This window comes from Nanorana parkeri, unplaced genomic scaffold (genome assembly GCF_000935625.1).
Source record: "Nanorana parkeri isolate BGI_ZX_2015 unplaced genomic scaffold, ASM93562v1 scaffold1744, whole genome shotgun sequence".
In the NCBI taxonomy this organism is placed as follows: Eukaryota; Metazoa; Chordata; class Amphibia; order Anura; family Dicroglossidae; genus Nanorana; species Nanorana parkeri.
Window position 1 is genome coordinate 182,611 of NW_017308012.1, and position 14,355 is coordinate 196,965.

Here is a 14,355-nt window from a genome sequence, read left to right on the forward strand (position 1 = left end):
AAGGGGGGGAGATATATAGAGAGAGAAAAGGGGAGGGAGAGAGAGAGAGAAGGGGGAGATAGGGAGAAGGGGGGAGAGAGAGGGAAGCGGGGAGAGAGAGGGAAGGGGGGAGAAAGAGAGAGAAATGAATTTCAGCACAAATCTCACTTTCCTGTGCAAACATTTGTATAACATGTTTAGAAAGCAATGTATGAAGATCCCAGTTGTCAAATGCTTTGTTGTACAAGGCACAGAAACATTGTGAGAAATGAAACAACTCCAGGGGTCAGAGAGTTTGTAGCAGTTTCCATAAACTGAGGAAAGTAAAGAGAGAAAAGGAGAAATGCAGAAAAAGGATTGAAGATGACTGTATTGAAAGGAGAAGGAAAGAACGAGAGGAGACAAGAGTGCTCCACCCTGGACATAGCTGATATCAGGAACCTTTGATTCTTCAGATTGTGATTTAGGCCCCATTCACACCAGATCCCTTGTGTTGTGTTACGATCCATTATTAAACAGATACTAACGCAAGGGCAGCAAAAAATAAATGGTTGTGAATAAGTCCAGTTTACAGCGCTGCAATCCGTTCTGTTCCGTTGCAGTGCAATAAGAAAAAAACATAAAACATGCTCTTCATTATTTCAGTGCAACATAACGGAACAAATATTGTGTAATCGCATCGCAATGCAGTGGAAGTAAAAAACAAAAACAAAACATAGATGTTTGTTCACTATGTTGATTAAAATAAAGATTGGCAAAAAAGAGAGAGAAGAGAATGGAATGGAGGACGACCCTGTGTTGACTTGTGCTTGTTTGTCGGAGAACAATTTTCCATCTTGCGCCTTCAAATTTTTTTTTACCCACCACTGCGGTCAGAAATGATCATTGATTTTACCCCACAAACTACCAGAAAATGGAATGAACAATACAAAAACAATTTTTATAGAATGTAATTCTACAGTGTATGGCCAGATTTAGAGATGCCCCCCCTGCCCGGGGTGTTGTATTCTGACAGTGGTGGGTGCACCCTTTTCTGTATACCTGACAGTGGTGGGTGCACCCTTTTCTGTATACCTGACAGTGGTGGATGCACGCTTTTCTGTATACCTGACAGTGGTGGGTGCACGCTTTTCTGAATACCTGACAGTGGTGGGTGCACGCTTTTCTGAATACCTGACAGTGGTGGGTGCACCCCTTTCAGAAAAAAAGGGTTTCTAGCTTTCTCTAATATACAATACTAAAACATGTTATTTCTTTGTTGCCGCTGGAGATTTTCCCTCACTTCCTGTCTGGTGAAACAGTTGTCACCGAGACATTTCTATAAATCTTTCTAACAGATCCCCAGGTATCAGGGTGCTAATCCTGCCTCACCTAATCCAAAACGTAAAAGGTTTAGATCTGTAAAAAAAAACGATATGAAGTAGGGATCGGGACACAGCATGAACCCTTATGCAGCTAGAAATGTTTGTAGCATGGACTCAGCAATGTGCAGGAAATGTTTTGTAGGAATTCTGGTCCATGTTGGCTGCAGACTTCTCATCCACACATTCATCCTGCAGACTTCTCATCCACACATTCATCCTGCAGACTTCTCATCCACACATTCATCCTGCCGACTTCTCATCCACACATTCATCCTGCAGAGTTCTCATCCACACATTCATCCTGCAGACTTCTCATCCACACATTCATCCTGCAGACTTCTCATCCACACATTCATCCTGCAGACTTCTCATCCACACATTCATCCTGCAGACTTCTCATCCACACATTCATCCTGCAGACTTCTCATCCACACATTCATCGTGCAGAGTTCTCATCCACACATTCATCCTGCCGACTTCTCATCCGCGCATGAAATGTGCCGCCTTCACATCCACACATTCATCCTGCAGACTTCTCATCCACACATTCATCCTGCAGACTTCTCATCCACACATTCATCCTGCAGACTTCTCATCCACACATTCATCCTGCAGACTTCTCATCCACACATTCATCCTGCAGACTTCTCATCCGCACATTCATCCTGCAGACTCCTCATCCACACATTCATCTTGCCGACTTCTCATCCACACATTCATCCTGCAGACTCCTCATTCCACTTCATTAGGAAGGACTCATGTTGTGCATGCCATATCCTCATCACAGCAGAGCTGGCGGTATTTTTCTCATGGTTGGTCGTCCCCTTTTAGTGATCCCGAGCCCACTGTGACCTCATTTAGCAGACAGGAGTAGAGCCCAGTGGGCTTTTCTACTGCACTACCTATTCCTCTTTAACAGGGGTGGGCAACTTCGGCTCTCTAGCTATGCTTTAACTACAAATGCCAACATGCCTCTGCCTCTGGGAGTCATGCCTGTAACTGTCAGTCTTGCAATGCCTCATGGGACTTGTAGTTCCACAACAGCTGGAGGACTGGAGTTGCTCACCCTGGCTCTTTGAGGGTATTTCATTATACGAGGTTCTGAGGTCCGGATGTGATTTCATTTAGCAAGAATCTGGATTTTTGCATCAGAAATGACAGGTGGCTCTGGACAGCTGCGGCAGCACAGAAAAGCTTGCATCCAGAGGCGGTTATCGGTGTCTTACCTAGGACGTAGCTGATCCATGTGCGATTATATCTGAACACAGGCAGACAACTGCACCCACTGGCAGTCTGTCATTGCTTTGTACAGGCTTAGTGGCCTTATCTCTCCGCAACCACCTGTAATTCCACAGATTCTTGGTGCATGAATTGTTATCCGGACATTAAAGCCTCGTGTGAATGAGGCCTTATGCATTTCACCTTCTAATTCTTCCCCAGTCGGCTTCAAGGGGAACCTCCCACTCTGGGGATTCAGGGCTGAGTTGCAGGTTGTTAGGACCTGAATAGAAAAGGATACAGTAGAGCGCAGAGTCTGCCCGGTGATTCTGGAATGTTCCTGACCTCTTGTGTCCTGGGATTGGTACCTGTGGGCAGAGAGCAGCCAGGTGCAGATGTCCTCTCAGCCAATCCCTGAAGAGGATCTGGGAGGCAGGGACTCCTGAGGCGAGAGGTGCGAGGTGAGCACTGACATGGTCTCCTCAGATCTGCTCCTGTGGAAACTCTTTGGTTATGTCCTGTAATCTCAGCATTAAAGCCCCGTTCACACCAGGGCTTTTGTCGCCGTGCAGATTTTTCCGCACTGAAACACCAACATTTAAAAACCCATTCATTCCTATGGGGCTTGTTCACTCAAACGTGCGCAATTCAATCTGTCTGTTGCCCAAACTGCTCCCTGAGCGACTTTTTCCGCACTGATCAGTGCGTTTCCATATAGACTTCAATAGAAACGTGCTCATCAGTGCATTTTTAATCACGTTTCGGCGCTGAAACGTGCATAAAAACGCATAACAATGCCCTTCCAAAAATGGCACAAAGAACACCTGGAAAACCAGTGGATGTGGTGTACCTGAATTTTGTAAAAGCATTTGACACGGTACCACATAAACTCTTAGTACACAAGCTGAGGTCTATGGGCATAGATTAAATGGTGTGTACATGGATACAGAACTGGCTATAGGAACGTGTCCAGAGAGTATTGATAAATGGCTGTTTTTCAGATTGGTCTAGGGTCATGAGTGGCGTGCCCCAGGGTTCTGTGCTGGACCCAATACTGTTTAACCTGTTTATTAATGATATCGGGGAGGGCGTCAATAGCCATGTTTCTGTGTTTGCTGATCATACTAAAATTGGGAGGGTAATAGACACGGACTTAGACGTTATAACATTACAGGAGGTCCTGGATAAAATAGGGAAGTGGACAACTACATGGCAGATGAGGTTTACTGTTGAGCCAAAGGAAATCTCACCACTCCAATTCCTTAGCCGCCATCAGGACTCCCATGTGCTGGTCTAATAGGTGCGTCTCCACCTTGGAATGTAGTAGTATACGAACAGACCGCACTATCCAGAGAATTCCAATACTTCAGACTTTAATGAAATTCATAGCAAATCCAGTGTAACAGTGAATAAAAGTGTATAAAGCAGCAAATGACAGCACAGCACACCCCCTACCAGCTACAACCTCTCACATGTTTCACCTGTAGGCTTATTCATAGAGGTAACAAATACAGTCCGGTATCTCACTTAAATGTGATAAAAAAAACTCCACCCTACACAGATGACAGATGCAGGAAGCAATGCTCACTGATGGATAGGTTAACTCTAAACTGGCTGGTGTATAAGGGTCAGTAGAGCACAAAGAAACTACGAATACCATCAATCATGTTATAATCTCCATACCAACAATACCAAATAAAGTCATTTGTTGCTTTATACACTTTTATTCACTGTTATTCTGGATTTGCTGTGAATTTCAATAAAGTCTGAAGTATTGGAATTCACTGGATAGTTTGGTCAGTTTGTATACTAGTTGAGGTTTAATGTTGAAAAATGTAAAGTAATGCACTTTGCGGTTAAAAACAGGCAAGCGGAATACACATTAATGGGAACTCCACTAGGGAAGTCAGAGATGGGAAAAGATTTGGGGGTCATAATAGACCACAGATTGAATAATAGCTTGCAATGCCAGGCTGCAGCAAACAAAGCGAGCAGAGTATTTTCTTGTATTAAAAAGGTAATGTTCTGTAAAGACAAAGCAATTATTTCGTCACTTTTATAGATCACTGGCTCGGCCTCATTTTGAGTATGTGGTTCAGTTTTGGTCACCAATCCACAGAAAGGATGTCCTGGAGCTGGAGTCCAGAGAAGGGCAACAAAACTAATTAAGGGGCTGGAGGACCAAAGCTATGAGACAAGGTTACTACATTTAAACATGTTCAAGTTAGAAGTGAGGCGATTAAAGGTGGCCATACAATTTACAACCATCGCAAGACCTTAGTCTTGCGATGGTTGTAAAGTAATTTAAAAAATGTACAATCTGCCCATCTTGGACAGGCAGATCGTACTTGCGATCATCGCAAGCCCGCCCCCATGAGGGGTGGATCTGCGATGACCGCAATGCTGAACGGGCAGTGTGCGCGTGCGCACACCGGCCCGTGCGTCATTGATCTTACGATCATGCTAAAAAACAGCCGAAAATCGTACGATTCTCGGCTGGTTTTCTAGCATGCTCCTTAGACAAAAGATGTGCGACCGTACAGTAAAAGTGGTTGCACGCCTTCCATACACTTTGCGATTATCGTACGATCGCGGGATTTCCTGCGATTATTGTGCAATAATCGCACAGTGTATGGGCACCTTAAGAGACATGATTTTGATGTACAAAATGCTTGAGGGTGCTTGCAACATTAGCAATAAACGTTTTACAGTAAACTCCGTAACAAGGACTAGAGGCCACCACCTAAAATTGGTGGAGAAAAGATTTAACCACAAACGGCGTAGTGGATTCTTTTCAGTCAGAGCGGTTACATTTTGGAAATGCCACAAGCTCTCTGCCACAAGCGGTGTTATAAGCAGAGAGTATTGAATCATTCAAAAATCAATTAGATACCTTCCTCAGAGACCATAACATACAGGGGCACAGGTACTCTTAAAACCTTAGACCCCAAGGGACTCACATGCACACACGCACGTACTACACACACTTACACATAAAGTCAAACTCGATGGACCTGTGTCTTTATTCAACCTCAAATACTATGTAACTATGTAACAGGCTGAAATGCTGTTGCCCTGGTGTGAATGGGACCTAAAGAGGTTGGAACAAGCTCACAGCTGTTTTTAGCAGCAGGCTGGGGGTGATGTTGTAAACATTTATCAAAATTGAAGCAGGCAACATCTGGAGCAGATGTGCATTGCAACCAATCAAAATCAAACTAAAGAAAGAAGCTGATTAGTTGCCATGAGCAACTGCTTCAGATTCTGTCTGCTCCAGTTATGATAAATTCGCCCTGCTGTCTGTGACAGTAGAACTGCCCGATCACTTTTACAGGACTGATGGGGAATCATCATCTCTCTTCAGTTTGCTCAGGTTAAGATTTGAAAATGAGACAGAGAAGCTGATTGGTTGCAGTACAAATCTGTTCCAGTTTTCAAAAATTTCCCCCACAGTTTGCTTCCCCCTCTCTGTGGTTTCCGGGTTGTCCTATTCCTCTAGGGTGAGTGAACGCAGAAGCACTCAGCTCTGAGCAGAAGGACATTGGAGAGCTTAAATTCCCTGATATCCTCTTCAGAGGGTGAATGCAGAAGCACTCAGCTCTGAGCAGGAGGACATTGGAGAGCTTCAATTCCCTGATATCCTCTGCAGAGGGTGAACACAGATGCACTCAGCTCTGAGCACTTCCGGGGGTCACAGCTATCAAAATAGTCTGCGTTCAGGGATGTACGACCGTATGCATGCACATATTCACACAAGTGCTGGTAAATACATGCATACAGCCACGTACAGAGAGCGATTTCTATGAGCGGCTGTATGCAGCACCTGTGACTCCCGGGCGGGGAGATATGCTCATGTTTGGAGTTGTAATCCTGTACACATGAACGTGTATACCCACACGCAGTCACATACAGCAATTGTTGTCTTTGGGCAGCTATATGCAGCACCTGAGGCTCCAGGGTTGGGAAATACACCTGAATTTTACATTGTACATCCCCAGGTGCCTGCGTGCATGATCCCTCAGTGTACACGGGGCGATATTATGTTGTCTGCACGATACTAATGGTGTTATTTTAGCTTACATACTATGTGAAAAGATTCATTCGGATGAAACTAATTTTCTCTTTGATGAAATATTATTTCACAGGGGCTGTCTAGTGACAAGAAGAAATCTATAGATGGGAATCCACCTTATGTGACTGTCCGTCATCTCTGCGGACGTGGTTCGGAAGGGTTTTCCCGCAATTAACTATTTATTGGACCAGCAGAAGCTTGATGATGAATCTTAACTGCAGTGATGCATCAACTCTGAAGAAGCTCCTGACACAAATCCTCAAGGAGCTGGAGCGAGCCAATAGCACGAGTCCTCCTTCAAGTGAGGATGATGATTATGATGATGCATACTTGTATATCCTGCTAATCATGATCTTCTATGGCTGCTTGGCAGGGGGGCTCATACTGGCCTACACCAGATCCACAAAGCGGGAGTCCAAAAATGACCCCTACCACCTGTATATAGAGAGAGAATGGGGGAAACATGCCTTAGCTGCTCCCTCTGCGGACGAGAGCCATCAAAGGGGGAGTATCGAAAGTGAAAATTTGCTTTGAAAAATGGACACCAGACAGTCTTCTAGATATTTCTGGAACTGAAGGGTGTACAGAGAAGAATGGATTGCTGAAAATACCGATTTCTGGCTGTCCTGCTGATTTAATGGCTTCACTGCCTCGGAAACAAGTGTGCAGATTAGGGCTTCTGGCTTTACTTTCTACATGCTTGTTAATTGGCTTCAAGAGACAGCCAGGCAACTAACATTTTCAAAAGAAGATAAGCATTGTTTTCCTTTAATGTATTGTTCATGTCATTCTTTATGTCCAGTTAAGAATGAGCATGTGTTTTAGTCAAGATGGAATTGAAAGAATAGCACCATCTTTTTTTTAACCATGTTTCATGCTACGCCGACATTCAGAGTGTAACATAAAGCATAGTCACATCAACAAGCACCCCACCCCCAAACTGCCCCCCACCTTACCAGCAGAATTTTGTATATAGTTAAATTTGGCAAGGCTGTGTGTGGCTCCACCCACTCAGCCACCTCATCCATTCACAGATCCTTTGACATGATCTGTGAATGGAGAGACTACGAGCCTCATCTTCCACTGTGGCAGAGGGACTTGAATCTAAAGAGAATACAAGTTTTGGTGACGTCACGCCACTTGTAGTCCATTCAGACTTCCGTCCCTGTAACAAAGTCTGTAAAGACAGGGACCCGGAGAACCAGTTTGTAGGAGCTATAGCATGGCACCTGCAATCCACAGATAGTGCCTGCAATGCTTTGCATGCCCCAATGCAAACAAAACTATAAATACACATATTTTTTATTTTATTAATGTGTATATTTTGTATTGATTTTTTGCACGAGGTGGACGTTGGCTTTAAGGGGAAAAAAAGCAATTTCTTTTTAAAATATGAGCAATATAAAAAAAGGATCCTGTTTAAAATGTTGCATTTTTTACAATGTTCAGTACAGACACCCAACACCCCATCAACACTAATGTGCTTTAACACATGCCAGGGAAAGTACAACTCCCACTTTCCTTACTAGTCACTCATCGTTCCTAGCGCTATGGGCATGTCTCCATCCCCCACTCCTCTGTACCATTCATAAAACAAAGCCTGGGGCTGTGTGTGTTTTTCATCTGAGCAGGCTGCAGTCCAGTGGGAGTTTTACTTCCCCCAACAGAAAGAGCAGATTGGTGTAAGGCTGAGGAAAGCCAGCATGACTGGGGCCGACAGAATGTATGAATGAACCAGGGTAAAGTGGGGTTTACACGGTTGTTTTCTGAACGTTTGTTCGAATATCTATCAATTAGTATGGTGCAATCAACAGAAGAAAACAACAATGTTCTTGAAAAGTCCCATGTTGGAACATTTTTCTCGATCAAATTCATTTCTAACAGTGAATGTGGTTTCTGTTCGGAAACTCATTCCATAATAGAATGGTAAATCCAAATTAACATTAATTTTGAAGGCAATTGACAAGTTTCTGATGTCGGTATCGCACGTTCTGACGGGTTTTTGTTGGTAAGAAGATTGTGCAAAAACCTACCCGTGTAAACCCTACTTAAGTTTATTGTGTCCTCAGGTCAGCTTTTAACTTTTTTTTTCCTGGATAAACGCTGCAGCCTTCATTGAAGTCTTCTTATGGATTTCACACTTGTTAACGACTTTGACAGGCTAAGTTCCCACAGCCAGCTCTGACTCATGTTTCCAAGGCAAACTGTATCAGCTGTGTGTGAAATTCTGAGCGTTTTTTTCTGCACGGCAAACCTATCGATTAACAGAATGTACTTATTTCTATGGCAAACATTGAGGATCCCAGCAGCATTTAAATGTCAAACAACACACTTAACTCAAGCCTTTAGGATATTGATCTTAGCAGGCAATGCAGCGAGGAGTGCAACCAAGCATGAAATACAACCAGCTTACATAACTGGACAACATCTGATGAGAAGCATTCATGTATTGGGCATGTTGTGCCTGTTCTTGATTATGGGAAAATAGAAGTTTGCATAGGTGATCTGTCCTCCCGAAACCTCTAAATAAACTGAATATCTAGTAAGACTGTCTTATTGGGTATATTGAAGAACAAGTACACCCATGGGTTGGTGGGGACCAGTGCTTTGAGCCTCCCTCTGGAGACTCCACAAGTAATATCTTCTGTCGTAATCCTTGCCATTTCCCTGCCTTACAGCTTCAATTAATTCTACTTCTCTGCCATGTAAAACCAATGGATGTTCATCAGGAATAGCGACAGTTGGTAGGTGGAGCTGTGAACACAAAAAAAATGATGCTAGAAATGTGAGCGTAGGGGCGACTCAACTCGTCTGTGTCCACCAAGCACTGAAATACCAGCTTTGTGTGGTCTCTTAAAGTAGAACCCCTGCCAGACTTGGTTTTATTATTAGATAGGGCTAGAATCTTTATAAGGTTTTTATTGCTGTCTTAATCCTAGTTGGAAATATTTCATTCAACCACCTTATGTCGCCGTAACACAACAGGAGAGCAGGGAATCACAATAGGGAGGTAGACTGACTATTAATAGTTTCCCACGCTACCAATAAAAGTACTTTTACTGCTGTCTGTGTACCTGCTGGGGGTCTTCATCTCATTTCTTTTCCCTCTGAGACAACTGGAAGTTTGGAGAAATCTCCCCAATAGACGCACAGACAGCAACAAAAACGTGGAAAAGGTTCTTTTCCTTCCAAATTATAAAAATAAAAATGTGTTCTATTTTAAAGTGAACCTGAAGTGCCATCAACATACCTGACCCAGCACGATCAGTACATAGTCGGTTTAGGTATATAAATACTTACTGAATGTATTAATTTAATAATTTCAAAGGGTGATTAGAATGACCACATCATTAGCCCTTAAACTAACATGACCGAATCTGTATTTGTAAACATTTGAGGTTTTAACAATAAATATTACTTTTTTTACATTTGTGTTTAAAGTGTATGTAAACCCCAACATTGAACTTGTCTTAATTGAGCTGTTTTGGCCTGCTAAATATACCATTGAAAGTGTTTTTATTTTATCTGTTGATCTTGCCAGGAATCTTCTGAGCAGATAACTTCATGGTCTTTCTGCCTGTGCTGATTGTTATCAGTTACGTTGTTCCCAGCTTTTTCTACAGAACCATACCCCTTCTCTGTTATGGAGAAGGGGAGAGGTGTGGGGTGCTGTAGTTCTATCCAGTTTCTCTTGTCCTGATACAGTAGAGTCCATCATCCTAGGGCAGGAGATTGTGACAGCATCACCAATATAAAAGGGAAAAAAGCTTGAAAAAATAAAACTATCCACCACATATAAGGTCTGGTAAGTTATGATACATAAAAATGTATTGGCTTATTATATGCATAAAAGCTTGTAAAATACGTGGTTTAATATATATATATATAAATTCTATCCAGCTAGCAGGTAGAGTGTTGGGCTTTAGTTAACATTTTCCAGCATCTCCTTACAAAATTGCTGCTTACAGAGCTCAATAGCTCAGGCTGAAATTCGCACACCCAGGTAAATGCATATGAGCACTGTCTCCTTCCTATCTCTGCCTCTCCTTCTGGTCTTAAGCCCTATTTTAATTTGAAGAAACCCTTTTTTGTCAACCCTCGCAGTGGGGCTACCCCCACATTGCAAGGGTTAAATGCCCGTTTTTGTCTAGGTGCTAAAAAAAAAGTTATACTAACCTATACTGCGGAGCCTGCCTGCTCTTAGACAGGTCCTTCCAGCCCCTCTCCCCCTCCGCTGTGGCAATCTAGGGTACTGTAAATAATCACGTTCTTTACACAGTGTATAGACGTGAGGATGCTGAGGAACATTGCAATGCTGCAGTGTAGGAGGAGACATGTTTCAGAGACCGGAGAAACAGGCAGCAAGCTCAGTGGTTCAGGTAAGTGTAACTTTTTTTTTTAGCACGTAAACGAGCACTTAACCCTTGAAGTGCAGGGGTGGCCCCACTGCAAGGGTTAATAAAGGTTTTGCCCGGAGTTCTATTTCAAAATAAACCTTATTCATATATTTTCCCTGCAGTCCTCTAGTTGGTCAGGTGACATCATTGCAACTAACTCTTCTTCCTTCGGCGGCAGGGGGAAGGCATTCTTCCAGGATCACGTAACGATGTGTCTGTGCTGTTCAGTCCTGGAGTACTGTGAACCCAGCCCATGTGGTGATGTTCCCCCAGGGGGTGTGAAAATGACATGTTGGGCTCACAGATGACACAAGTGTTGTTCTGCCTGAAAAGGACAAACAATGAGGGGAGGCAGGAGAAAGACCGGAGCTCTATTTTAAGCCACAATTCTAAGATTATTTGTATCAGCCTGAAAACCTGCACTTCCCATCACTATATAAGTTAATATACCTGAAACAAGTAGACTGGGGTAATGAACTGTCCTTCTCTACTGAACACCTGCCATTTGTTTACTTTTCAAAAAATGCAATCCATAGGGGTAGGGATTCTTTGAAATGGAATCTTTTTCTCCTGGTTTTTGCCCTACAGCACATTCTGTGTTAGGATAATAGATGTTCTAATAGAAGGAGGGGGAAACTAATCCTTCCTTTGTGTATAGTAGGGATGCACCCGGTTTTGTGGTATCGAGTATGAGTACTGATATTTGGTTTTCGGTACTCGCCGATACCGGTGCTTGGGCTGGCATGGAGCTGGCTTCCGGGCAATCAGGAAGCCGGGCGGGGGTAATGACATGTCATCTAGCTTCCTAATTGCCCGAGCCTGGCTTCCCAGCCAATCAGCATGGAGAGGGCTTCCCGGCCAATCAGGTCATTACTCGCCACCCGGCTTCCTGATTGCCCGGGAAGCCTGCTCCATGTTCCCCTACGGCACTGCCAGTTAGAGGAACTCTTCCTCTGACCAGAAGTTCCGATATCAGGGAAAGTATCGGAGCATTTGGGTGAGTATGAGTATCAGTGCATCCCTAGTGTATAGCAAAAATCTCTTTTCTTTTAAGGGTTCACAATTTAGGGGATTTGTTTGCTTCAGGTAGTAGAGACAGTTGTCGATGGGGTCTAAACAGTGACATTCTCCTTTATTGTGATGAGTTTCCTTTTAGATAACTGAGGTTTACAGTCTAACCCAATGTTAAAATATAATATAATAACATTTTCTGACAGAACAGATTTAAGAAGGACCCCTGCATACCGGTTTTTCTAGTTTGGTATGGGATAGAGTGATGAATAGTTAAAAGTTCTGCTAGTTTTTTATTGTTGTGTGTGTCCCTGTTGGGGAGATAATATAGATGCCATCTGCACACCATACAGTGATGTGACTAACGATAAAGGAGATGATGCTTGTAGTGACCGCAACGGATGGCGCCGTATGTAACCTCAGATATTTGAGGTTCTGATAACTGATCTGATAAGTCAGCAAGCCAACACTTTGGGGCCACATAGGGCCCTTCCTCACGGTGTCACTGAGTCTCCTTGAGGAAGGGACTCTTCATGACCCCAAATTGTTTGGCTTGATGAACTATGCAACTTTATTTCCATGTTGAATTGCTGAGTGGCACGACTGCACACTACTCCAAGCGGCCACGTGACTTGTTTCTGTGGTAAGAGGTTTAAAAAAATCTGTCTTCACTAGACTGGGAAATAATGATTAAAGGTCCCACTTACACAGCACCCATCTAATCTAAAGAACACTGCAACCAAACCAAACCTGGTTCAACATTCAATTAATAATCTAGTATATAATCCCCAGAGTAACTTATAAAGACCCAGAAACTTAAATTTAGCCGAACATGTATAAGGTATAGAATTATTGCAAGAACCTCCTCAGGAACATACTGTATGTTGTTCTTATACCAGGCAAAAGCAGGAACTTAAGAAATGAATAATTTATTGCTTATATTTACAATTAACAGGGTTATTTACAAAAGGGTGAAGAGTTTGGAGAAGGCAGGAGAAGTGAACGATCTAGGACAACAGAGCTGATTTTGGAACATTCTCCAATTCAGCTCACTTTCCAGTTCAGCTATGTTGTCCTAGATTGTTCACTTCTCCTGCCTGCTTCTTCTTCACTCTTTTGTGAATAGTCCTGTTAATGTTACATAAGACAATTACACAATACAAACAGATCAAAAATAAAATGAGAAAACTTGATAGAAATCCTACTTACAGAAGCACTTAAAGGAGAACTATGAGGTGAGTGCTTTTCACTCACCTCATAGTTCTATCCGACCTGTGACAATGAGACCGGGAAGTGAGCGAACACATACCGGCGTTGGCTCACTTCTCGATCCTGTCACAGCTCTCTGCTGTGACAGGGGAGGGACTGGATTCCCCCCTCCCTGCTCCGATCCTCCAGCACTGACTGGCGGAACAGAAGGGGGAGGTGGCGGGAACAGCTGGCTCTGCCTCTAGATCGGCAGAGCCAGCTGTCACCCCCGCACCTGGGCGGATCCAGACATAATTGTCGGCATCCGCTTCAGCTGCGGCGTCTCAGTATACCGCGAGCTGTAGCTGTAGCTTGCGGTATACTGAGCTTAGGGTGACGGGAGGACGCTAGTTTGTGTCCCCCCGTTAATCCTAAGGAGAACTATGGGTAAAGCCCTAACCCCATAGTTCTCCTTTAATTATATCCCAGGGGGCTTCTGGCAAGGAAAATGGCAACTCACTACAAAATTGGATTTGGGCCCCAAGTAAGCACACCTTGGTTACCATTGCAACATATTTTATACCTGTGTGTCACAGCTCAGATTGCAAACCAGCCCCTGGGATGAACGGCGTGGAGGAGCAGGTGTGGCTAAGAGATAAGGATCTGAAGCCCCCACGTATTTCACACCTGGTCAAGGAGTTTTCCAATTGACAGCACTTATATACAACAAAAAGGTCAATGTTTCAGGATATGAGACTGACACGGGTATAATGTTTCCAGATTCAGATGCAGCAGAATTCTCTCTTTTCCATGGACATCTTACATGCTTAGCCTGAGACCTGCAGTAACCAACGTTCGTCTATTTCTTAGACAATTAGAGATATCCCAGCCTTGTCTGGTGTCCTTCTACTGGAAATAATGGCCTCCAGATGGTAATCCCTGGATCCATATTTAATCTTTTAAATATGGCCTTTAATATAAAGAGGCTGGGTTTGTGCCTCTTTTGTTTGTTGGAGTGTCTTTTGAAGGCTCAATTCTTGGTGCCTCCCAGGCTAGGACAGGTGTGAAGGGTTCAGGCAAAAGGATTCCCATAACAACACAAAGATGCTAACTGTTACAAATTGAA

At 43.5% G+C, this 14,355-nt stretch overlaps 1 protein-coding gene across 1 annotated transcript in view; it reads left to right on the top strand.

Annotated features, from left to right (window-relative positions):
• Positions 1 to 7,230, top strand: part of KCNE5 (potassium voltage-gated channel subfamily E regulatory subunit 5) — an 11,113-nt gene extending 3,883 nt beyond the window's left edge. The window contains exon 2 of the mRNA XM_018571372.1: positions 6,831 to 7,230. Coding sequence (XP_018426874.1) covers positions 6,835 to 7,167 — 333 coding nt within the window. The 5' untranslated portion in view covers positions 6,831 to 6,834 and the 3' untranslated portion in view covers positions 7,168 to 7,230. The remainder of the gene's footprint in view (positions 1 to 6,830) is intronic.
• The last annotated feature ends 7,125 nt before the right edge of the window (positions 7,231 to 14,355 follow it).